Source organism: Eulemur rufifrons, chromosome 7, assembly GCF_041146395.1.
Source record: "Eulemur rufifrons isolate Redbay chromosome 7, OSU_ERuf_1, whole genome shotgun sequence".
NCBI lineage: Eukaryota > Metazoa > Chordata > Mammalia > Primates > Lemuridae > Eulemur > Eulemur rufifrons.
Genome location: NC_090989.1, coordinates 229,815,544 through 229,843,378, shown reverse-complemented (window position 1 = coordinate 229,843,378; position 27,835 = coordinate 229,815,544). Strand labels below are relative to the sequence as shown.

General features: G+C 37.3%; 1 protein-coding gene across 2 annotated transcripts in view; it reads right to left on the bottom strand.

The window, feature by feature from the left end:
- Positions 1 to 27,835, bottom strand: part of KDM4C (lysine demethylase 4C) — a 355,559-nt gene that overhangs the window by 120,896 nt on the left and 206,828 nt on the right. For both annotated transcript variants that reach the window (XM_069476472.1, XM_069476471.1), the window contains 3 exons: positions 17,970 to 18,151; positions 16,142 to 16,355; positions 15,496 to 15,572 (listed from right to left, as the gene is read on the bottom strand). In XM_069476472.1, coding sequence (XP_069332573.1) covers positions 15,496 to 15,572; positions 16,142 to 16,355; positions 17,970 to 18,151 — 473 coding nt within the window. The remainder of the gene's footprint in view (positions 1 to 15,495; positions 15,573 to 16,141; positions 16,356 to 17,969; positions 18,152 to 27,835) is intronic.

Below are 27,835 nucleotides of genomic sequence, written 5' to 3'. Positions count from 1 at the left end.
ATATACTTAAACATACAATGACGAAGATAATGATAAAAGGCATTACCAAGTCCCCATTTGCTCATTTCCATAAATAACCAAGAATTCCTTCTTAAAACATAATCTCTTCAAAAGAACCCATATCATTAAAAATTGTATGACCACGCAGCATAAAACAATTTTTGCTTCCATTTGTTTTATTAATTTAGCTAATAAACCTTCTCTTTGGTATGAAATCATTAAATTTATCCCCACTTCATTCTTCCAAAGAATTACACCATTTCAAACAAAAGCAATATTTTAGTTATTCTGTGAAATATAACCTCAGGCTAAATGAATCAAATTCAACTGAGAAGAAAAACATTGAAACTGGAGAGCCAGCTATATCACAGTGTTTAGGGTAGTGCAGATGGCCGGGTACAAATCACAGTTCTGCCATTTAGTCATGGTATGTCCTGGCCAGGTATCCAACCTTTGTGCCTTTATCTATAAAGGGAAAAAAAAAAAACAGTCTCTCCCTAAATTAGTTAATATATGTAAAGTATTTCCTAAGCACATACTAAATATAAGAACAGTGGTTAAATATGTAAAAGGTTAATTGTGGTTCTAGACAACATAAAGATAATATTGCCAGTGGATAATCTCAGTGTAGTTCTCCAGCAGGGGGAAAAAATGTGGATCTCTGATGAATAATTCTTTGAGGGGTAGAAAGCAAGAAAGAGCAGAGAAAATAAAATACTCCAAGAACCCCAAATCCAGATAGCAGTGGTCTCCAGCCATGAGAGATCTTCCACAGTTCTTCAAAGTTGCCAACTAAACTCTGAAAGGCAGACTGGTCTCCAGAATATCCATTGTCCTCAGATAACAGACCCTGCAGAAGGTAAAGTCCTAATCCTACGCTCAAAACCTGTGAAACCTCAGTGAACTGAATCAAGCTAGAGCTGCAAGAAAGCTCAGACCCAGCTCAAATACAAATCAGACTGACTTCACCCCTACTCTAGGAACATGACAGAAGAAAGGGAATGCCCTTTCTGGAAATAATCATATTAAATTAAGTCACAAAAGACAAAAGGTCTAGCACACAATCAAAAAAGTACAAGGTACATTAAAAAGCAAGAAAATGTGATTTATGATCAAGAGAGGAAATGATAAATTCAAACAAGAGATGGAGAGAAAGAAAATAAATTTCATTAAAAGACAACTGCTTAAAATGGAAAAAAAGAAGATATTAGAATTATCGTACAGGGACTTTAAAAGTAGTGCTTGGTTCAAAATGCCCAAGAGTGAGATCGCATCTGTACAAAAAATAGAAAAACCATCTGGGTGTGTTGGCCCGCACCTGGGGTCCCAGCTACTCAGAAGGCTGAGGCAAGAGGATCACCTGAGTCCAGGAGTTTGAGCTTGCAGTGAGCTACAATGACACCACTTTACTCTAGCCAGAGTGAAAGAGTGAGACTCTGTCTCCAGAAAGGGGGAGCAAGATGCTAAGGAACCTAATAGAAAAGATAGACAACACACATGAAAAGATAGAAAATCTATTTGAAAAACAAATTAGGCCAGGTGCAGTGGCTCATGCCTGTAATCCTAGCACTCTGGGAGGCTGAGGTGGGAAGATCGCTTGAGGTCAGGAGTTCGAGACCAGCCTGAGCAAGAGTGAGACCCTGTCTCTACTAAAAATAGAAAGAAATTAGCTAGGCAACTACAAAAAAAAAATTAGCCAGGCATGGTGGTGCACACCTGTAGTCCCAGCTACTCAGGAGGCTGAGGCAGGAGGATCACTTAAGCCCAGGAGTTTGAGGTTGCTGTGAGCTAGGCTGATGCCACAGCACTTTAGCCCAAGCAACAGAGAGAGACTCTGCCTCAAAAAAAAGAAAAGAAAAGAAAAGAAAAAAACCATAGATATACAAAGTAATCCTTTATGTATAAAACATGTGTAATTTAAATTAATATAACCATGAATGCTTATCACATTTTTTTCTATTTTCTTTTACTCAAATGAAAATCTTAAATGGGCACCTGCAATCTCTTCTAGAGTTTTTCAGTGTAACGTAACTTATTTCCAATCTTACTTATGGAGATATCAAAACTGTTCAGCCTTTCAGAACAAAATAAATAAATAAAATTAAACAGTCTGTGCTCATTGCCAGTCTTGTTTTATCTTATGTTTAAAGAGCATGCTTTTTCCAGGAACAGTAACACCCAGTAAAAAATGACTCACTACTATAACGATTTAGATATATTTCTAGTCAACCAATGTTCTCTAAAACAAATCAAAAAAATATACACTAAAATGCCTGTTACAATGTGACTACTCTAAAATGCAGCTGTTGTTTCTGTCTCCGAAGAACAGCATTAAAAAAGCCATTCTGATGTATATTTTTCCCCCTCAGAGCAGCTAAAAGCTGAATGAAAAAATATAAAATCAGATCATATTCTGAACATTGTCCTTTTGCTGGTTTGGCTCCTTTCCCTAACCTAGCACCATTGACAAACTCCTCTTTTAACAATGCCAACTATTTTTAAAATGTGGTTCCATAATAATATCACCCCTGAGAAGAATAGCTGGTATACCAATTCATAACATGGAATGATTTCTTTATGGCTCAGTTATTAAACCATGAAAAAGAGTGTTTATAATCAAAATGCTGACACAACATTAACAACAATTGTGAGAAGGGCATTGTTATAATATGGCTATCACAGTTGTTCATTATTTGTAGTAGAGAGAAATCATGTTCCAATGTCTCTTCTATAAAACATCAGTTAAAGAAATGCCAATACCAGCATTCTCAAGCTGCCTCGTGAGAAACTCTCATTTTAGCTAACACATCCACTAAACCACTAAAGCCAATTTTCAGTGCCATAGAAAAATTATGAGATTGAAGTACCCCCACAAATACACCCTCATTTATCTGACAAGTTCATAACAGAAATGCAAAACCATAAAATAGCGCTGTCTGAGCTGGGAAAACAAAGAGTAATTAATCACATTAACAGAAAACTAGTGCTGATCAACAGAACATGGGAGAACATTTCTGGATATGCGGCTCGTTTATCACGGCTGAAGAGAGGATAGGATCTCACCTAAAGACAGGGCTGGCATGAGTTCTGAGTGATTAGGAAATTGAAGGGCAGGTGTCCAGCAGTACCTTCGAAAGGAAATTCACAACGTCCAATGAATTTTATACCAGCAAGCAAGTTCTCCAACTCAGATGCCCACATCTAGTTGTATTATAAGTGAAAACATTGATTCATTTGACAAATATTCATTAATCCCCATTATGTGCTCTAGACACTGAGCAACAGCAGTGAATGACAAAGATTCTGCCCTCAAAAAACTTACTTATACATTGGGGAATGGGGCAGACAAAATAAACGAGTGGATTTAGAAGATGTGAGAGGGTGTTAAGTGCTACGGGAGTAGCCCAGGGAGTTACCTAGGGAAAGGCGACACAGGCAGATCCTGGCCTTTTCTGATAAGGAAAGGTTGTCAGAAAGTAAGAAGAATAATATCTGATAAGGCTTCACAGTCCATGAAAAAAGGTGATGGCTTTTCTCTAACTGGGATGGAAAGCCATGGTAAGGCTTGAGCAGAGCAAGGACATAATCTGACTTACATTTTAACTGGATCACCCCAACTGCTGTGTTGACAGCAGACTCTAAGGGGTACGTGGGTAGAAATGGGAAGTTGGCAGGTTTGTGCCATAATCCAGGAAAGAGGTAATGAGTGGATTAGGCCTGAGTAATACAAGCAAAGGGGATCAGAACTGGCCAGGATTCAACATTCATTTTGAACATAGAGAAGACAGGCTTTACTATCACAGAGAAAAAGAAAAGCATCAAATCTAAAGTTTCTGGCTTCATTAGGTAAAGGCCTGAGATCCCACGCATTGGAAATGAGGAAGCCTACAGGAGTAGATCTGAAATTCCATTTGGAACACGGTGAGTTTGAGGTAATTATTGGACATGCAAACAGAGATGCTGCACTGAAAGATGGCTCTATGGGTCTGCAGTTCAGGGGAAGTTGAGCTGGAAATATAAAGACACAAGCCACAATGAGCAGACGTTATTCAAAACCATTAAAGCTATGCGACCGATGAGACCACCAAGCGGGTTAGTGAACAGAAGAGGCCCAAGTGCTAAACGCTGGGCAACTGTAACATTACCAGGCTGGGGAGATGAAGAGGACCCAGCTACAGAGAATAAGAAGTGGCTGGTGAAGTAGGAGGAAATGCAGCAGACTCCACAGTGCTGGAGGCCAAGTGAAGACATGCTTCAAACAGGAGGCGGTGACCAACAAATGATGCCAGTGAAACAGATACATCTACGGAAATGGGGCAAAGCCTGTAACTGGAATAGGTTTAAGAGAGAAGAAGCGGAAATGGCAAAAGTAAAGACAAGTCTTTTAAGGAGCTTTAGTACATAAGGGTGCAGAAGTATAGAGAGAGAGCTGGCAAGGAAGAAAAGTCACAAGAGTACTTGGGCTCAAAGAGGGAAGAAACAACAGCAGATGTGCACGGTAATGGGAATCATCTAGAGAGAGGAGTATTGATGATGTGGAAGACAGAGGCATGAATTATCAGAACTATGACCCCATGGAGAAGGGAGGGAATGGCCTCACGATTACAGAGATTACAGATATGACACAGGTGGAAACTTGCAGATCTCTTCTGATGCCTTCCTGTTTCTCAGTGAAATATGAAGTGAGTGTATTAGGTGCGAGTAAAGGAGGAGGAGGAAGTGGGGAAGTTTCTAGAGAGAAGGTTTAAACAGTCAACCAGGAAAGTGGTAGAGAGAGTGGAAGATGGGAATGCAGTATTAATTACTGGGTCCCACTGAGGACCCACTTAAGTGACAAGTTGAAAGCAAGAGCAATCCACATACTGGGTGTTTCTCTCCAGCCATATTCAGCTACAGGGGTGCAGGTGCAGAGGACTTAGGGAGTTAGATTGACCAGAGTAAGTTATGCTGAGTGAGAAGAAGAAAGTGGCAAGGGAGCTGAGAGTGCAAGTGAGGGGATGTAAAAACAGAAGCAAGAACATGAGGAGGCAGAGAGATTGACAGGTTGGGCACATCACTGTATCCTACTGTTACAGTATGGTTAAAGGACTTTGCTGGAGTCCAGAAACCAAACGGTGTGGCCTAGAAAAACAGAGGCGACTTGGGCAGAGTAAGATGCCTAACGTCAAGAGGTGAGACTGAGGATGCAACAAACCTGTGCAACATGAAACTAATGACCCTTTCAAAAGGCTTTCTATTGAATACTATACTGGTTCCCCCAATAACAAACTACTTCATACACAGTGGCTTAAAACACCATCAATGTTTATAGCTCAGTAGGTCAGAAGTCCAAAATGGACCCAACTGGACTAAAATCAAGGTGTCAACACAGCTCATTCCTTTCTGGAAGCTCTAGGTGAAGATCTGCTCCCATACCCTCTCTAGCTTCCAGAAGCCATGCAAATTCTTAAGCTCTTGATCCTCTTTCTCCATCTTCAAAGCCAGCAACAGAGAGTCAAGTTCTTCTCACACAGCACACAGACATCACACTGACCTCCTCTTCTGCCTCCTTTTTCCATATTTAAATGCCTTTGTGATTACGTTGATTGTACCCATCAGATAATCCAGAATAATCTTCCTATTGAAGGCTCAGCTAATTAGCAACCTTAATTCTATCTTTTACCATATTTCCCTTTTTGGTGCAACATAATATATTTACAGGTTCCAGGGATTAGAATTGGAACATCTTTGGTGGGAGAGGGATGCACTATTTTGTATGCTACAAAAACCATTGGCCAAAACAATGCACACACATGAATCATAGCTGAGAGTTACTAATCTGCCACTCTGGTTTGAGATGAGCATCCCCAACTCATGAGTATCCCATTAGTACAAATATCCAAGTTAATTATTTGTACTTAATGATATTATATGAATGTCATTTCCTAGGGTATACAGTTGAGCTAAAAATAACCAAATAGATTTGAAAATATTATTTTTGAGTATTTACATGAAAAACCAGCATTGACTCACTTAAACCATAAGTATTTCTGAAGATTTTCAGAAAGAAAATTTTTAAGTACTTGAGGTTTTCAGAGCAGCTATCTGGTAGCTGTGTAGCAAGCCAGGCACATGTTAGGTGGCCCGAGAAGAAGCATCCACATAATGTAAGACTGGTCAGAGGTAATCTACATGGAGCCTACTACATTTACATAAGAGTATTTCCAGGATCCTGAGCAAAGTACTTCAAGCTGAACATACTTCTTAACTTTGTTAAAATTATACAACACTTGGCTTTCAAATAAAAACCTAGCTGGTTTAGTCTTTCTTCCCAACATGACCATCGATAACAAACAGCAAAGTACATGATTTCTCCATCATGCCACTGGATTAATTTTTGCCATTCATGAGAAACGCCTGCACTGCAGCTCCCCCACCCCCCACCTCCACTCTTCCTGGGGATCTCTCTCCTCATTGCAGAGATGTGCCTTGCAGCCCAGTGACCTCCAGGCACGCACAGCCGGGTGTGCAGTATAGTATGGTAGGCTCCCTGTAATGCCACTCATTATTCTTCCTGACTTTACTTGTGCTCTCTGGTTGAAGCACTAAAGATTAATGAGGCATTTGTTCTCAATCAAGAAGCTATTTATGAATACAGTTCCACTTACAGTAAGCTACGTAGACTTCTCTTTCTCTCCATTACAAACGGGAGGAGGGTATTGAGCAAAAGGGAGAGGAAAGAACAGAGAAAAATGATTTGTGACTTTTTAGCCTGTAAGCAGTTCCCTAACAGAAAGGCTTCCGCATCATAGCTGTGCTGTCAGAATAATTGATATCCTCAAATGTGCTGTTCTGTTTGGTTAAAGTAAAATAATTATTACCACCCTGGCCTTTCTGGGCCGAGGTTTAAGTCTGCAGCTGTTCAGAATAATTTGCTACCTTAGGAGGCAAGAGGTAATTCTGAACCCAAATGCATTACCTCAAATGGGAGAGTAGGGTCCTGGCTAGTGGTTTACAGGGACACCTGGATGGAGAGGAACAAGATAAGCAAAAGCCACCACTTGGCTACAAACAGCCACCACCCACTGATGAATGCCCTGCCTTTGACAAGAATTGGGCCTTTCTTTTTCCACTAGTTTTGCTTTGTATGAGGATCAAAGTCAGCCTTGCAGGCTGACAGCCTCTCATCACCTGGTCTTGACAGTATCTCTTGGAATTAAAAAAAAAAAAAAAATCAGCATAAAACAGACCAGAGGGAGCAGCAATGCCACCATGACCCCTCAAGGCCATAAGCCAATCTGATCTCAAAATCAATCGCTCTGATCTACAAAGCCACTTCAGAGCTCTTCACAAAAGAAAAATGTCATCCCTGTTGTCAGTTGGGAAATTGGATTCAGGAGATTATCTGGTTCTGGGAAAGTTCCTCTGGGCAGAAACTAGACCAAATATGAAAGGGAAAGGAACCTACTCTACTCAACCACCCAATAATACTAATTCTTCTATATTAAGCAGATAACCAGTAACACCAGAAGGTAGTACTGACTTTATTTCCAATGTAAACAAAAAAAACCCAGTCAAAAACACTTCAGAATTAGGTCAGTTGTTCAGCCTTCTTCCCACTCTAAAAACAAGCAGCTGAGTAGAATGAGTCCAGGCCTGGGAACCTGGAGGCCTCAGCACAGCCTTGAATCCTGGCTCCCTTATCACACAGTGGCTGATCCTGGGCAAAGGAATTGCTACTTTCTGAAATCCTCTGCCTTACTATCTCTAAAATTAGAGTTCTGAGGAAATGCAGAATTCTGAGTCTTTGTCAGTATTAAGTTCTGTGGAACCTGAGAAAATTCTATCCCTACTACTTATATTAGCTTATATCTAAATCAAAACTTATGAATTTGCAGGTACAAAGTTAAAACATAAAACTACTTTTTCTATATAAACCAGAAGATTCACAAAAGCCCAATGACTGATAATTTCTTACATCAATCATGAGTCCCACTATTTTCACTTGGGGGATTAGATAGGGGGAATAAAGGTTGAGTTACAGAATAAAATAATAGAATCCTCAAAGATACAAATTTTCTTTAATAATCTCCACCCTAAGAGAACTCCTGCTCTAGACAGGAAAGAAAGCTCTACCTTCAGATTCAACAGAATGGAGTCAGGATTCCATCTAATCAGATGTGCCGCCACCAACAGTGGAAGTCAAGGACTTTAGCTAACAGCCCTTCTCCACCCACCGATTACCACACAGAAAGAAGTAAATAGAGAGTTATAGGGGTTGGAGCTTCCTAGTTCCCAACGATGTCAAGAATTACCAGCTTTCCAAGAGATAAATAATTTATACCTGAGCCTTAAGGGTGGGAGTTGGACTAAGGTACCCTGCAAAGATCAGGAGTTCTGATAAATATTTTCCAACGAATGACTTACATTCTTTAGCCCACAAGATTTAGCAACAATGTGGGGGTGGGTTTTATAAAGACCATTACCTAAGGGAGTTCTAAAATTTAATTTTTTTAGTATATTCATGTAGTGAAAAGACTTCACTTTCATCCAGGAGCCAAATAAAATAGCCTTGTGCAGCACTGAAGGGCATGGATGACAACCATTGCTCAAACTGTAGATGCTATTTACATTTGAGCAATCAAAAAAAAAAAAAATGTTATCAGCCACCAAATTTTTTTTTTTTTTAGACAGTCTCACTCTGCTACTCTGGGTAGAGTATCGGGGCATCATCATCACTCATTGCAACCTCAAACTCCTGGGCTCAAATGATCCTCCTGCCTCAGCCTCCCTAGTAGCTGGGACTACAGGCATGTGCCACAACGTCTGGCTAATTTTTCTATCTTTAGTAGAGACAGGGTCTCGATTTAGTTTAGGCCGGTCTTGAACTCCTGAGCTCAAGCTATCCTCCCACCTTGGCCACCCAGAGTGCTAGGTTTACAGGCGTGAGCTACCATGCCCGGCCAAAATGTTTATTTTTAATCACTGCAAGTGGATATTTCACTATTTGTACGAGGAAAGGAAAAGCTAATTCTAAATGATAATCAAGGTATAGATTGTTCATAACTCATTGTTATCTCATTTTTAAAAATGAACAAATAAGTAAAATAATGGGCACAGTGAATATATGTATGGCCAAATTGAAAACCCCTTTCATGTTTGGATTTTGATTTCTTAAAACTGTTTTGGGAAAAAGAAACAGAATGTTATGTTTGTTATACATATACGACTTTCATTATTATTCTGCAGAGTACAATAACTGCTTTTCAGTAGATAATAAATGTGTGTAATTACCTAGTTTATGCATTTCATTATATAGAATGAGAATTCTAACCTATCAAGTGTATTTTTATTTTTCATTATAAAATCTACTTTTTCATAGCATGGCAATATTCATCCAAGAATATAATGGTATAATGGATAGCTGCTTTTTTTTTTACACCGTATTACTATCAAACATAAATATTCAAATTCTCCTGAATTAAGCATAAAGGGACATATTGAAAGAAAAATGAATTTAGGCCAGGCGCGGTGGCTCACGCCTGTAATCCTAGCACTCTGGGAGGCCGAGGTGGGCGGATCGTTTGAGCTCAGGAGTTCGAGACCAGCCTGAGCAAGAGCGAGACCCCATCTCTACTAAAAAAATAGAAAGAAATTATATGGACAGCTAAAAATATAGAAAAAATTAGCCGGGCATGGTGGTGCATGCCTGTAGTCCCAGCTACTCGGGAGGCTGAGACAGGAGGATCGCTTGAGCTCAGGAGTTTGAGGTTGCTGTGAGCTAGGCTGACGCCACGGCACTCACTCTAGCCTGGGCAACAGAGTGAGACTCTGTCTCAAAAAAATAAATAAATAAATAAATAATAAAATAAAAAAGAAAAAAGAAAAAGGAATTTAGAGCATAATGTGCTCTGCCACACATTCCCAAATGGCAGGTAGAGAGAGTTGCAGTAAGGCTTCAAAATAATTTTTATTAGACTTTATTTTTAGCACCAATTTTAGGTTCATAGAAAAGGAAGGTACAAGGACATCCCATATACCTCCTGCCCCCAATATATACATTGCCACTTTCCTTATCAACATCCCCACTAGAGTGGTACATTTGTTATAATTGATGAACCTACATTATCAATACATTATCACCCATAATCCATGGTTTATACAAGATTTGTTGTACATTCTATGAATTTGGACAAATGTATAATGACATGTATCCACCACTATGGTATTATACATGGCATTTTCACAGATGAATAGTATGTAATGATGAAAATGTAAAGTGTGTGTAAATTGCCATCTGGTCAATAATTACCAGTGTCACATGCTATTCTAACACTTTTCTGTTACTCATCACCTCTAAGTAGGTTAAGAAGTACATGAATAAATTTAGTATTCTTGAAGGCCACCAATTTTATAATAAAAACTAAAGGAAATGGAAATAGAAAGTGAGCCAGAATCAAGAGATTTTAGGGTCAGGGCGAAACTTGGTTACACATCGCTAGTCAAAACTTCTTATTATGTTGCTTTTAAATCTCCCTTCAATTTAGACTTTATTTAGATTATACGTATATGAGCTACTGCATTTACATTTACCCTGCCTACCCACAAGAATTATTTAAGGTAATAAAAAAGCTCCTAGTAAAACATAGCACAAATGACACTTTGTTTGGAATTTTTCAAACTGACAATGAAAAACAACAGCACAGGGGCTTAAGGCTGCAATGCACAGAAGGCTGGCAACTCCTGATTGGTCAGTCATAAATCTGGGTAGGATGTGAGTTTCTGTGACTTCCTATGATGTCACGTTACCAATCCTCACATGTCGTTTTCACTCCCATCTATGGCACTCTAACAAAACCCCGCGGCCCCCACCTCCTGAAAGGTCCCTGAAGAAACATCCAAATTCCCTGGGGAGAAAGAACTACCAAAGCATTACTTACATTATCCCTTAAATTTAAAAAATAATCTTATTCTAATTCCTTAACCTTTTTAACCTCCTTATATTTCTTTATTCTTTAGAATGCTATATGACAATTTCTTCAGAAGATCACATAGAAAATCCTCCCTTTACTTACTAACAACTACCTTCTAATGCTCTACACAGTAAAAGGGCAAGGATTATTAATTTTTTAGAATACAGTGAATATTTAGGTTACCAGTTTATTCCAGACATCTAACTAACATCTTCCTTCATAATTAGAAGTAGAGCCCAAAAGCACCTTTCAAGTATTCCACAAAAATAATTAGACTCAAAAAAATTTTCAATGTGGGGATTAAAAAAAAAAATGGTGGGGAAAAATTCCATGAAGAAAACAATACAAATTTTGAATTTTTATGGTGACAATATTAGCATACCATTTTCAATTAGCAGTGACTTGCAGTAGAAACTGATGCACAGATTAGACACAAACCATAGAAATTTAGGTAAAAAGTGATGAGATACCTAAGAGTTAAAATAACAAGAGGCAGATACTAAAATCAGAGTATTGACTTTCTATACCTAAAAACAGGACTTGATAATGTTTGGAATAAAAAGACAACAAAAGATTACAAACAAAAAGAGCCGTAAATAAAATAATCTAGTAAAGGTGGTTTATAAATCAAAAACAGTGTTTAGGCAGTTGTGTCTATTTATCTAAGCAATACTAAAGTAGCATAAAGCAGGGGCTCAAAGCAATGATGTCTAATCAGAACTATGAATATACAACCTCGATAGACAGTTATTTTGTGGGGGTCTTTGTCAGTTTCATTTCATTTCATTTGAAGTTGGGCATGAAACTATAATCCTAGAATCCAAACGAGGATATAATACCAAATTAAAACTAGCCTCTTCTCAAGCATATGCAGCCTTTGTTTCTTATTTTAATTGACTTGAACAGAAAAGATAAGAAAAACTGGTAGCAAAATGGATCAGAGTGAGGTCTGAACTTAGTATTTGGAAATGCTGAGGGCACAGGTGGTCACAAATAAAGATATGGCCCATACTACTATGATCTCAAGCTTCCTGCCTCATACCCTAGTACGTCAGAAATGATCCAGCATTATACCAGGTGTTAGGGGTGTTACAGAGATAAATGAGACAGGGCTCTGCCCTCCAGTTACTTAAAACCTAGCAGGGAAACTGAGTCCAGAGTGACACCCACTCTTTAAAACTGGTAAATAAAAAGACAACTGGTCTATAAGCTTTGATTCCAGCCTTGCATAATCTTCCACTAACTTGCCTAGGTTGAAGTTGACAAAACTTACCACATTCTAACATATTAGTTTATTTATTTATTGTCTGGGATTAGATGAACTAATAACTAATATACCTTGCTTCTAAAATATTATTGATTCCTAACTCTATGATAAACTGCTATTATAATGCAGTCTTTCTTTTTAAAAACAATCTTTAAAAATTAAAACCACCGCATACAATTCTCATACACCTTACTAAAAATAAATACAAGACGTTGAAAAGCACTTATGATAAAAGGAAACAAATATTAATAGCATAATCACATTGGATGTGTAATCTTATGGCCCAAGCTAAATATGCTATAGGAATGAATATTTTGCATTCCTGATGAATAACTCTTACCTTCACAGGGCATGTTAAAAAAAAAAAAAATCCTAGGAAATAATTAGGAACGAGAGTTAGTGAAGTACAAGCCAGCACCAAAATATCATCTGACCTCAGCTGCACTATTAGATATCCACAAGCTCCTTTATATTTTCTATCTTTAAAAAAGCTAGGGCTCCTCTGGAATCTTAAAACTGACAGTGTGAGATTGATTGCTCAAGAAGGTAAGTCTAAAGATACTTTTAAAATGCAGTCATTCCAGCCACAAAATTCAAAGAAATCATACTTAAGTGTTTAGTAAAAATTAATACTGCAACACTCACTGCCACACTAAATCAGGGTGTTAAAGTCAGAATATCAATATTGTCAGTTGCTTCTCTGTAGTACTTAAACTGCATTCAATTACTATTTAGGAGAAATAGGAATAGAGCTTTGCAGACAAAGTATACTCAAAATGGATAAATTAAAAAAACAGGCCGGGCGCGGTGGCTCACGCCTGTAATCCTAGCACTCTGGGAGGCCGAGGTGGGCGGATCGTTTGAGCTCAGGAGTTCGAGACCAGCCTGAGCAAGAGCGAGACCCCATCTCTACTAAAAATAGAAAGAAATTATATGGACAGCTAAAAATATATATAGAAAAAATTAGCCGGGCATGGTGGTGCATGCCTGTAGTCCCAGCTACTCGGGAGGCTGAGACAGGAGGATCCTTTGAGCTCAGGAGTTTGAGGTTGCTGTGAGCTAGGCTGACGCCACGGCACTCACTCTAGCCTGGGCAACAGAGTGAGACTCTGTCTCAAAAAAAAAAAAAAAAATTGTAATCCACCGTGAGTTCAGATCATTTCCAATTAGAAACAAGAAATTATGTGAGTCTTAAAATCACTGTAAAGTTATATTCAAGAATTCCCAGTTCTATTGCAAATTGAAAGAGATTTACATGGTTGCAATATTAAAACACAAATAGCATATTATAGTTTTTGAGGGGCAAAGGGTTAAGATTAATGGGAAGATGCTTTAAATCTATTCCAAAGAATGATTAAACAGAGGACTTTCTTTTTAAAACATGCTACATGAAAACAGCATGATCAACCAGAACCGGCTTTAGAATCAGGGTGGGTGGCCTAGGCCTGGCCCTGGCTCTGCCATGCAAAGGACAATGGTACCTTGGACAACAGGACTGCTCAGTGTGTGAGCACAGGAGCCAGGCAGTAACTGCGGATGGAACAGAGAACTCTTAATGCAACAGTGAAGTGGATTAGATCATCTCTTAATTTGCAAATTTATTCTTTGGGGTGAGTGAGAGGACATGACCAGATAGATATCAAATTGATGCTACAAGACTTTACTTGGGTTCAGACAATAGGAACCATAGGGTAAATAAGAGCTAGATACATTAAAAAGAGCTAGATAGTTATCCAGTCCTGATTATAAGCAGGACTTCCTAGATATTTTAAAGATGCCCTACATTTACATAGTTTTTTTTTTAAATTTAATGATCATACAAAAGGATATACAGTCATGTGTCCCATAATAAAGTTTCAGTCACCAACAGGCAGCATACATGATGGTGGTCCCATAACATTATAATATTGCATTTTTACTGTCCCTTTATATGTTTAGATATATAAATACTTACCACTGTGTTACTACTGCCTACAGTATTCAGTACAGTAGAAGCAACAGGCTATACCATATAGCTCAGGTATGTAATAGGCTATACCAACTAGGTTTGTGTAAGTATACTCTACGATGCTCGCACAATGACGATATTGCCTAACGTGTTTCTCAGAATGTATCTCAGTCATCAAGTGACACATGACTATACCAAAAGTCATGAGTACACCAATGCACACACTTGTTAAATGGGAGATATTACTTCTGATATTAAATATACCAGATTAGTTGGACGATAGTGTCCATATCTACTTCCTTTCTTCCCTCACTACCCAAGAAAATGCCAGCAATAAAATCATTCAGAAGGATATCCCTCACACGCCTTTAATTTATAATCGCCATGTCTATTTCCACACTGAGCTAAATATACATAGTCATGACATAAATTCTCATCGTGCAAGGCATATTCTTTATATTGTCCTTCAGGTTTTTAACTCTGGCTCCAAGGAAATTTAATTCTTTATTATTAGAGATCATTGAGAAATAAAGTAAATGCTACTATTATAACTGAAATCATCAGGCTGAGCAACTGCTATGCATGAGTGAGGGACTCAGTGTTGAGATCTGGTAGTTTTTCACTTTCAAGAATGTTCTGATTGTTCCTTAAAGACAGTTTTTAAGAAAAATGAAGGCAGAACCTAATTAAATGGCAAAATGTGTGACATAGTAGATAATGGAATCAAAGATTAGAAGCTTAACTTTCAACAGGGTCTTTAGGAAAAACAATTTATAGCAAAAGCATTCTGTGTCCCCCAAATAGGGAATCAGTTGTTATTAAATGTTCTATGTCAAGTTCATAACAATGCACAACACACAGCAGACACTGTAGAATTTGTTGCTGCATGAAGGTAAAGATGAATACGTGGGGAAAGGCCTTACACTAGTTGAAAAGTTGGATATGAGCATGGTTTCTTCAGGGGTTACTGACAACCCCCACCTTGACTGTTTCTTAGAATACTTATTTTCAAGAACTGCAAAATAGGGCTGGGCAGGAAAATAAAGCAAAATTTTGAGGTCTTGAAAATGTAAGTGTGGACTTGATAAACTGACAATTCTGCAGGTTCCTAAGTAAAGAAATAAAAGCTAGAAATTTACCCAATACTTCTACAACAGATATAGAGCTAGCACATAAGGTGATTTGGAGAGGGAAGATGAGAAATACAGGGATTTGTGGAATTGCATACAAAAGCAAGGGTGCAATCTTATCCTTTCACTAGATTTAAATGTGTCCACAGCGGGTGGGGTGAGAGGAGAGGTTAAGCAATTGCAAAATAAGCCACTTACTGCTGTCCATGCATTTATTTTGCACCGGGCACAGAGCCATCCATCACAGATCTCATGAGAAGGGATACCATAACAACCTATAAAACAATAGTATGGATCCATGCATTAGGTCTTTTACATCTTTAATAAAATACTTCACATCTCAGGACTGAACTAATAAAATCAGGACAACTGCCTACCAAACTGTTCTGAATCCACTGCTTAGTACAAAGCATAAGCAAATCTATCTCAAAGATAATTTTGGTTCTCATGTTTCATAACTGATATTGTTCCTAGGAAACATGAGAGTTTGAGTCTTACTGGCATCTAATTCTCACAATAGTATCACAGAGAATACTGATAACTGATGAATGGACAATAAAATCTCTAAACTTTCAAGTCTAGTCCTTCACTCAGTCAAAAAACATTTCCAAATCTGGACCCCCCCAAAAACAAGATAACCATATTTGCTCTCCACTGATACCGAATGAAACTGGAGAAAAAAGGATGATTATACCTACTCATGCTTTTACAAGAAGTGTGAGAAAGAACAATCTAACCATTAAGAATGGCAATAGTGACATGCAATAGATTTGACAGGTGACAAAGTGAGAAATAAGTACTATGTGGAACACTGAAAAGCTTGATGAATTATAGATTCATTTACTTGCATGAACCCGTACGCAGCATTTTGCACAAGAAATCAGAAGACTTGTTCCATCCTCTTCAAGGAAGGCATTGGGTGGGGAATATTCTATATTTTCTTCACTATAAATAAAACACATCTCTGGAATAAGGGGCTTAGTCTTTCCTCCCGACGTATCCACTTCATCTAATTTGGTCTCCCATCTAGCATCATTTTCTTCGTTGCTGCTATCTGGCTGAAAAAAACACAACATTTCCAAACAAGTGAAAAACATGGAAAAGTGCCCATCATTCATTCTGGTCATCAAATCCCCAAACACCTGGTTAACCCACTAACTTCTAAATTTTTTTCTCCCTATTGCTCTCTTTGAGCCAACTATTTGCTTTTTAACAATGCTACTCCTCAGATGCCCATCCAGAGGCTAATCTGTAATAACAAGAAAATATGCAACATGTCTGCAAATATAAGAAAATGAAAAGCTACTAAAACTGTGTTTTTCCAGAAATAGTTCATAGAAAACATCAATTCTTCTGATGAAATTTGTTTGTTTGTTTCTTTATTTATACTAGGTCAACAAATCTGTTTTCACTGGCTGAAGAATCTTACCTGGTTACACTTGTTCAAAGACCCCAGTTTTAATCTGCGCAGCAGTATTAAGAGAGGCTTTGAAGGCTTCTGCCTCACCACAAAGTTTGAAAACGACAGAAGAGATAATCTGCCCATGTCACTAAGAAAGGATAATGTGCCAAGTAAAATTATCATCTCTCACCAAAATATATGAGAAACGTGTTTAGTATTTATTTGCAACTATAATTACTGTATATATCTTATTACTATATTAGTAAATTTTCCCAAGTCCTAAAATTTTAGTTGAAATTTTATTAATTATTGGGAAATATATAGGCAGACAATAATGTAGAAATAAAAATCAATAAAAAGTTAAAACACAGAAATTTAATGAGCAAAGAAAAGCAAAAATAATGTTTGTCACTGACCAGTGCCACATTCAAAAACATGAAGTGAATAAAATATTTTCTCTGTTAACAAAGGTCTGAAAATGTGGCCCATCACAACACATTTTCTTGCTCAGAAATTTCTGAATGAAATAGAGTTTACTTTTACATGGAACTCTAAGACAGATGTAATCTTGAATAAAATTTTCTGATTCTATTAATGACAACACAACCCCAAATACAATGTTCATGCCAACATACTTTATAATACATTGTATTTTCAAATGGACCATGTAGTGCCATCTTTACGAGATACCTAAAGATCATTTCATTTGTATTAGTGCTGAAGAATGTGGCCCTCCATGAGTTGAGATGCTGTCGGCATAAGATATACAGAATAATACATCAAGCATCAAGCACAGCAGGATGATCAGGGTAAGCCAGACATTTCCATTTTATTGAGTCCTGGCTGCAACTTTTGCATATTTCACATGGGAAGGTAAAGAGAGACATTTAACGTTTGGGTCCAAAGCTGACATTTATATAATTTGAGAGTGATATTTTCAAACAAAAAACAGAGACTAAGTCTAGATTCTTTCTTTGCAAACTGCTACAATCTGTAAGCTTTAAATTCTGTGTTTCTTGGCAAAAGGGGTAGAAAGGTTGGAAGTGCCCCTTCCCTAAAACAATACAAGATATTCAAAAAAGATAAAGTACTATCAGAAAAGTATCTCCAAAGGAACACTTAGAAATTGTTATTCTCTGAAGGCCATTAGCTACAGAAGGATTATTGCTTTCCTCTCATGGTCATACTGAGCCTACAGGTAACCTGGTGGGTGGGCAGTCACACAGAGCACGCCACAGTGAGAGGGAACTATGACAGCACCGGCCATTACCTTGTAGTACGGCTTAAGCAGAGTACAGATGGCACAGTATGGCTCCATCTTGGCCACAGCTGCATTGTACTCTTGCTCAGCCACAAAGTTGGGGGACCTCGTCTGCCAAAGGTGGACGAGTGGCTTCGCCCAAGACTCTGTTTCTTCCACTTCCTCCTCAATGGATGGAACCTCAGGCAATTCTTAAGGAAGAAGGCATTAAAACACAGTCAGCATGTGAACCAGAGAAAACAATAATCCTGGTTACATAAGAATAAACAGACATTCCAAAGTATCTATGGTATCAACACCAGACAGCAAACCTATTTTGTCTTTCAGATACATTCAGAGAACTAGAATAAAGGGAGTCTCCTTCTCCTCATCCTCATCCTGCAAAGACTGCATCAGATCTCATGACCAGATGACCACCCACCCTAAGTGACTTTCCCCATCCCTGCCAGGAATAAACTGCTCTCTCCTTTCAACTTCACTACTTCTGTGTTTCTTCCATAACATCTCTAATCGTAAAGAAAAAAAAAAAAGTGTATGCGTGAGATTATCTTCTAGTTACCGGGGGAATCCACTCTCCCAGCAACTGCCTTGCCAATACTTTTACTTTCTTCACCTAACATAGTACATGGCTCAATAAAATTTAATTGGACTTCATTTAAACTTTTGGGTTCAAGAATTTATGACAATTAACATTTATAGAGCACCTATAATGTACCAAGCAACATACTAGCATTATGTGGATATAAAAGATAATCCCTAATCAAATCTTCATATTTATTCTGCATAATGCCTCTCAAGAGTCAAATACTGTGCATGTATATCTGTTAACACGAAAGGAGGCGAGATCTACTCCATAAGAATATCACTTTGCAAACTCTTATAGACCACCAGAAAAATACAGGACATAACATGTTAGAAAAAAATTCCTCATAACTATACCAGGAGACAGCATATCAGGGCAAGTGGCAACAACAAAAGCTCTGTGCAGTGCTTAATGTCTAAAATTCCTCACCAGTAGCTATCACAGTCTTAGGAATGAATACCGTAGACCAATGTCCTTAACACCAAAGCACTGGTGAGCCAGTATGTCCCAGCCCTCGCCATGTTGACTTACCTGTCATAGAAAAAGTCAAACCAGATTTGATATGATGGAAAAGTGGGAAGGACTGGATGCAGCTAAAAATAATTCAAAAGATTTCAAATGCCATGTGAAGGGAAAAGGAATGATCCTGTTTCCATAATAATGATATCATCTTTACTATCAGTATTGTTGATTTTTTATTTTTTTACAATGGAAAATGCTTGGTACTCAGCCACAGACAGAGTGTTTGAAAATCTTTGTCTATATTTTCAATGAAGTAATCTGACTCTAAATGTAAACTTGTTCCACATTCAGTTCCCCTACATTACAAAATAGAAGACTTACTGTGAAAACTAAGTTGATGAAGAAGATCAGAGTGAAAAGTTAATCAGGAACGTTAAATACTATTAAGGCCTTAACTCATAGGCTAATATCCCCCACATATACACAATATGGGATTATGAAAAAAAAAAAAAGAAGAAGAAGAAATCCTTAGGAATGAATACCTGTTGTTACCTAACGGGGCTCACAATGAATTTATTGCACCATTTGCTTTATTAGAAAAAAGTGAATAACACAAAATAGTTGAATTCTATATCCCAAGGGTTGGTCTTCAGGTAATATGTGAAATGCCCAAAATATTTTCAGGGATGGGGGAAATACGTAGTAATTCCTAAAAGCCTAGAGATAATGAAAAAGAAGTAGGAGGAAGGACAATTCCTGAGCATGAAGCCATGGAGTAAGTGGGCTGGGCATAGCTCCACCAACCCCTCCAATTCCATTCCCATGGCAAGGCCGGGCCTAGCATGGCCTGATGACAACTAATAGCCTCTCCTCACTTTCTCACCACTGACCTGGTAGAGGATCTGCTCTACACTTGCTATTCCACAACGATGAAGGCATACTCTGGCCAGAAGAACACTGTCTTCTGCTCGGATGCTCTCGTGGCCAGAGCACGCACTGAACACCATCACTATGTGATCCTGCAAATGAAAAGCAGCATGGCAGCAGCGCCGTGTGGTACCAAGAGCAGGGAACAGGCTGTCCAGCGACCAAGCACTGAATGCCAACGCCGTGATGCAGAAGGGCTGAAGAGATCCTCGCGTGGAGATAATTCCTTCTTCACCTACTTCAGGGTTTATCTTTTCTGTTCTTATTAAACTGAAATAGCATGTTGGGAGGCCCAAGCAGGAGGACTGCTTGAGGCCAGGAGTTCGAGACCAGAATGAGCAACACAGCAAAACCTCATCTCTACAAAAAATTTAAAAAATTAGCCAGTTGTGGTCACACCTGTAGCCCTAAACTACTTTGGAGGCTGAAGCAGCAGGATCACTTGAGCCCAGGAGTTTGAGGTTGCAGTGAGCTATCATGACACCACTATACTCTAGCTGGGGGCAACAGGGTGAGACTCTGCCTCAATCAATCAATAAATTTAAAAAATCAAGTGAAATAGTAAATCTAAAACTTTCTTTTAAATTCTAAAGTGATGTGGCTTTCTGAAAATTCTCTGTGATATATAAATATACATATAATATAAAATCCATCTAATCATCTTATTTTCCTTTGATTTGTTTGTAAATGTGATGCTGGCAGGGGAGACAGTACTGAATCATAAGTATGACGATGGCTATTCGGATTATAATATAGCTGTCAAATAAAAAATATTGTACATTCTTGAACACAAATATTTTCTCCTGCTGAAATTGCCTCATAAAATTCTTCATTCTTCCCCCATCTCCAAAAATTCACACTTACCCTTATAGACTAACACTAACCCTTGCTTTGGCCTTTCCCAGATTCATAAGCTCAATTCTGTAGGGATCCAAGAATGCTATAGAGGGCAAAAAGGTTCTTCAAGATACCTCCCTACTCTCATAATCACATAACTCTATAAAAACTCTCCCTTTTCAGCCCACACATTACTCCTCTTCCAGGTTTCTTTTCAGTGTACCTTCATCAACTTACTATTCTGAAACACGCTTATAAACTTCTAATATCCTAAAGAGGAAAAATGTTTTTTTCAGCTTTAGCTTTTAAACTTTTTGATCATTTAGCATGACTATGCTCAGGAATTTCCCCTTTGCCCCTCTTCTTCAACTACAGTTGATTAATGAACCTCTTTAGCAATGCACCTTTTTTCTTGTAATGTTATGACTTGTCTCTGCTTCTTGAGTGCACTTACAGCATCACTGGTGCCACTTCTGTGGGTCCCATGGTGTCATTCAAGGTTTAAGGTATTACATTAGCCATGAAAAACACAATCTACTGGGGAGGAAAACTGCTCACAAAATAAGCAGATATTCACAACACTGGGCCTCACAACAGCAATGGGAGGTGGCTATGAAATAATTATAGTGGTACAGTATTACCGCAGTTAATTTTATGTAGTTATAATACTGCATCTTTACATTTGTTTACATTTCTCTTGACTGCTAATGGTGCCACATACGGTCTGTGTTTTGTGTGTGACTTTTGATAAATTCTAACTTTTTATAATAGATTTGTGCATATTTTATGGTAGTAAATGATAAAATAGACTAGTACCTACAAATATTTTATGTACACATGACATAACTAAATTCTTCTTAAATTTTTTTACTTTTTCTAGGCTACATGGGTCATCTGTTTTTTAAAATTGTCCCAAATCACTCCCAAAACTTCCAATATATTTATTGAAAATAAATTCACATGCAAAGTGCAAATCTATGATGTCTACAGGTCGAGTGTAATTGATAGGTAACAGCAGTTCTCAAAGCATGACCCGTGGAGATGCACAATCCCGTGTCATGGCATCTGTATGGTCAAAACTACTTCCAAAATAACACAAAAATGCCATTTGTCTATGTTACCCCAATGACAGAAAAGCAGTACAGGGTCATGGTGACAGAAAAGCAATGCAGGGTAACACTGTTGGTGCCTCAGCAGGAATCAAGGCAGTGGCACCAAAGCAGTCATATTCTTTCTTGACTACCTAATACATACAGAAGGAAAAAAAAAGTCAATTTCACTTAACAATGTTCTTGATGGGAAACACAAAGTATCGATTTTATTAAATCCATGACAAAAAAGGATGTATGCATAAAGTACTTCTGTGCACACTGAAGTTCAGTGGTTGTCTTAAGGAAAAGCACTTGTGCAATTCATTGAATTGCAGGTTGAATTATCTGCCTTCTTCATGGAACACAATTTGTACTGGAAAAAATGATTAAAAGACGAATTACGATAGTTCAGACTTGGGTGGCTGGCAGGAATTTTCCTGAAAATGTACAAAGAAAACCTGTCATTTTAAGAAAAACAATTGAGAGTGTTTGCTGACAATGATAAAATCCAAGTTTACAAGTCAAAATTTAAATTCTGGAAAACATGTATCATTATTGTGAGCTTGATAGCTTGCCAATGCTTAAATCTGTTTCTGATGGGACTGATGATGATAATAACAAATGTAATTATTTATATTTAACAATGAGATGTGTCAACACCTAAAAGATCTGGAAAACTCAGATCTCTGCTTAGTAATGCATGATATTAAAAAATCATACATGGGTTAAAAAGCCATTCAAAATAAAAGACAGACTGCCAGGCACAATGGCCCATGCCTGTAATCCCATCTACTCAGGAAGCTAAGGCAGAAAGATTGCTGCAGCTAGGTGTTCCAGACCAACATGGGTAAGATAGCAAGACATCATCTCTCAGAAAAAAAATGAAAGATAGGACAATGAATTTTTAGCTTAATAAAGTAAGCTAATAACTGAAATGGTGCATACTTTTACCAAAATCTCCCCAATACCCACACAGCTACCCCCACTGGCAGTCCCTGGTAACCACCAATCTACTATCTGCTTCCACAAGTTCAACTTTTTGAGATTCCACATGTAAGTGAGTTCTTGTGGTATTTGTCTTTCTCTTCCTGGCTTAATCCATTTAACATAATGTCTGCCAAATCCATCCACATTGCAGCAAATGATAGGATTTCCTTCTTTTTTTTTTCTTTTTTTAAGGTTGAGCAGTATTCTATTGTGTACATATTCCATGTTTTCTTTATCCATTCATTCACTGATGGACACTGAAGGTTGATTTCATGTAATGGCTACTGTGAATAATACTGCAATGAACATGGAATTGTAGATATCTCTTTGATATACTAATTTCATTTCTCATATATCATTTGAACACATACCCACAAGTGAGATTTCTGAATTAAAGGATAGAACGATTTTTAATTTTTTGAGGAATCTCCATACTGCTATCCATAATGGCTGTACTAATTTACATTCTCACCAACAGCTTATGAGAGTTCCCTTTTTTCAATATCCTCACCAAGACTTCTTGTCTTTCTGATAGTAGCCATTCTAAAAGAGATGAGATGTGTGGTTTTCATTTGCATTTCCCTAAAGATTACTGATGTTGAGCATTTTTTCACATACCTGTTGGCCACTTGTACATTGTCTTTTGAGAAACACCTATTCAGGTCCTTTGCCCAATTTTTAATCCAGTTATATTTGCTTGCTATTGAGTTATATGAGTTCCTTACATATTTGGGATATTAGCACCTTATCAAAGATATAGTTTGCAAATATTGTCTATTCACTCGGTTAATTTTTTCCTTTGTTGTACAGAGGTGTTTTAGTTTGATATAATCCCATTTGTCTAATTTTTACTGTTGCCTGTGCTTTTGGGGCCATTTCCAAAAAATTATTCCCTAGACCAATGCAATGGAAATTTCCCCCTATGTTTTCTTCTAGATGTTTCACACTTTCAGGTGTTACTTTTAAGTCTTTAATCCATTTTGAGTTAATTTTTATCTATGGTATGACATGATAGTCTAATTTTATTCTCTGCAGGTAAATATTCAGTTTTACCAATACCATTTATTGAGAAGACACCCAAGACTGCCCCTTCTCCACTGTGCGTTCCTGGCAACATTGTCAAAAATCAATTGTCCGTAAATGTGTGGACTTACTTCTTGGCCCTCTATTCTCTTCCATTTGCCTGTGTGTCTTGGTTATGTCACTACCATGCTGTTTTGATTACTATAGCTCTGTAATAGATTTTGAAATCAGGTAGTGTGACGTCTCCAGCTGTTTATTTGTTTGTTTGTTTTGCTCAAGGTTGTTTTGGCTATTTGGGGTCTTTTATAGTTTCATACAAATTTTAAGATTATTTCTTCTATTTCTGTAAAAGTTGCCACTGGAATTTTGATGGGGTTGTACTGAATATGTAGGTTGCTTTGGGTACTAATAATTTAACAATATTAATTCTTCCAACCCACGAATACCCATATCTTTCCATTTATTTACATCTTTTTCAATTTCTTTCATCAATGTTTTATTGTTTTCAGTATACAGATCTTTCAGCTCCTTGGTTAAATTTATTCCTAACTATTTTATTCTTTTTTGAAGCTATTGCAAATGGGATTGTTCTCTTGATTTCTTTTACAGAGAGTTCACTGTTAGTTTATAGATATCCTAACTAACTTTTTAAGGTTAATTTTGTAAACCGCATCTTTACTGAATTTATTAGTTCTTAAGAGTTTTTTGGTGGTGTCTTTAGCATTTTCTAAAGATAAGATCATGTCATCTGGAAACAAAGGCAATTTAACTTCTTCCTTTCCCAAATGAATGTCTTTTATTTATTTCTCTTGTCAAATTGCTCTGGGTAAAACTCCTTTCCTCTGGGTTCTTTCATTAATGTCTGCAAGGTTTGCCGGATATTGAAGAAAAAAGATATTATGCCCATAGCACTTAATTTTTTTCTTCCTCAGGGAGGCTCTTACTTCATGGTGGAAACCTAGAGTCCTACATTGTTACATGTACAAAAACACTGCCATTACCCTGTAGCAAGTAACATACAATCAAGAAAAACAAGAGCCTAAACACAAAGTAGTTCCCAAAGTTTGCATAAGCCCTTCTGAATTCACAGAAGCCCATTATACCTGGCACCATGTTGTCAGGAACTTTGTCCTGAATAAGGAAACATAAGCAATGGCTTAAGTGGCCATCCCCTGAGTGAGGAACAGCCCCCTGAAAAAACATTACTATGGGGTGGAATAGGGAAAACAGATACTATCTTGGGTAAATATATTGAAGTAAACTGTTGAAAATACTGCTGCCATACCAGTAACAACTTCAATAGCTGCTTTCAAATCTTTTAATTGCCCTATCAATAGAAAACAATAAATTGTTTTTATTTGTAAAAGAATTTACCTATAGAGCAAACACTAAACTCATGGATCATATAAAGAATAGACTGCAGTTGTTGTTTTCTAGTAATATTAAACATATTCTTTCTTACTTAGACCTAAGAAACCAATTATTGCCTCTTACTCTGAATATTTCTAGCAGAATTAAAAGTTCACGGACAAAGGTAGTAGAAATAGATATGCACACAGAACCTCATAATAGTGCTCAAGAAGATATGCGTTACAACAAAAATATTTGATTATATACGTGACAGCTGGGTCCTAAGAGGCTAACCACAATTTCTGCCTCTACAATTACTTGTAGGTAAAATCACAGTAATTAGCCACTCACAGACAGCCTGCTTACAAGCTTCCCTCACACTTCCCAAGTATCTTAAATGCATCTACAAAACTGTCCTCCCTCCTTGCTATGCAAATCATACCCACCCCCTCCTCAGGACCATAAATGATTAGATTTTCAAAAGTCTCAAGGGGATAACTAGTATTTTTGCCTTGTCATTGATAATGAACTATGCAGTCAGAGAGGCACTCATGGGAAACAGTCTGACAGGGCACTGAGGGAAGAAGAGGAGGCCCCAAAAGTGGTGGTGGGCGGGGAGAATGCTCAGTTCTGAAAAGAAAAGCAGGCTTGTTGCAAGTTTCTTTGAGAATCTTATGATGTTCAGAGAATCTTAAAAAGATTTCTACTAATTCTAATGTAACATATTCCCACAAATTAATAAAGCAACCCAAGGTGAGTTACGGTCACACTGAGAAGTTGATCTTAGGAATTATGTATTAATAGATATACACTTTTTATTATAATGATACAGTATTTATTGTTGGTTGCTTTCTATGTAAATCAATTTACACTGCTTTCCATACAAAAGCATATTTGCAACTTATATAAAATAAAAAGTCATGCTGGAAAAATATACATTTAAACATAAAAAATATAAACATATATATTTTAAACTATTAGTTCAAGTGATACAAAACTCCTCTGAGGTAAGCATAGCTATTTCTATTGGAAATAATTAAGTTAATGCTTCACTCATGCAATCTATATGGTCTTGGTTTGGTTATGATTCTAAACCTCAGTTTCTCAATCTGCAAAATGAGTACAAGATTACAAATTTCAGGGTTTTCAAATAGGTTATATGAGATACCAGCCTTAAAGCTGTTACGCACGGGTATGCACGACCCAGGGCTTCAGTGCATGAGGGTTCCTTCCCCTCTGGGTCTCCAGCACCATCTTTCAAAGGGCATCCAGAAAATTCTTAAAATGTATGCTGTAAATAATAGACTTTTAAAATGACAAAACAGATTAAAACTGTCGAAGCCCAGTCTAGACAGATACTCAGTTATTTCCTGTACATAAATACTTCTATCAAAAGGCATATCCTTATAAAGTGGAAAAAAATGCCTTTATTTTCCCATTCAGTCAAAAATATCACTGAATATTGTTTATTATAATGAAAACAATTAATTTTCTTTACAAAAGTATCCAAAAGAAAGTATTCTTTAAAAAATATGCAAATAAATTACTTCAGTACCATATTATACAGGTATTAGAAAGAGTGCTATTGAAAAATACTAATGAAATAAATACAATATGAATAGATAACATTATATAACATATGATATTAAGTGAATATAATATTATAATAACAGAGGAAAACCAGAACACAAAACTGTGTACAAAGAATGATGTCAATTCTATAAAAAAAAAATACTAACTTCCGGAATAAAGGGTGTTTTTAAGTTGTTATAATTATTTTGAAAAATGCAATCTTAAAAGATAAAAAAAAAAACCTACATCCAGAACAGTATCAGGTAGGAATTATGAATTGAACTGGGGGAAACCTTACCTTAAGAATATACTTATGAAAGATTTACTCACTCTCTCAGTACAGTCTCTTTGAACAAATTTTGCTAACAAAGTGTAAGTGAATTTCCCTAAAGAAAAACATTTGGGCCATTTGTGGAGGGGCTGCTGCCAGGACTTACTGATGGAACCCAGCAGATGAGAAAAGCCATTGACTCCACTACAGTACAATTTTCCTTTGCCAATCACCACAATGATTTTGCTGTTTGGGGTTATGTTCCAGTGATGTGTTTTGGCGGGTACAGCACCATTCTCTGCTATGAAGAGCACAGCAGCATCTGTTATGTTTCAGGTACTTGAGCAGAATCTCAGTCCTGGGAGGCATTATATATAGTTTCACACATCCTGAAAGAAATGGGGCTTGGTCGGGGGGTGGCGGGGCCCATGGAGGTGAGGGCAGGAATGAGTTACTCGAGAAAGCAAAGAAGATTCTAACTTGGGGACTTTATTATTCCTGGACTGAATACTATATGCAAACTATTTTTCAGTGATTTTTTTTTTAATTGCTGACTTTCAAAGGTTTATAAAGGTGTTTTTAAAAAATACAAAAAGAAAAAATTACAGGACTTTTAGGTATGATTTTACTGGAAAGTGGTGACATTGAGGAAAAAATTAATTCTGAATAACGGTTCCCCTAAAATGCTAATGTAATAATGGATAACAGAGAATTCTAAGGTTTTAGGTCTAAAGCACTTAAGAAATTAAATGGATGGGTATAGTTTTATTCT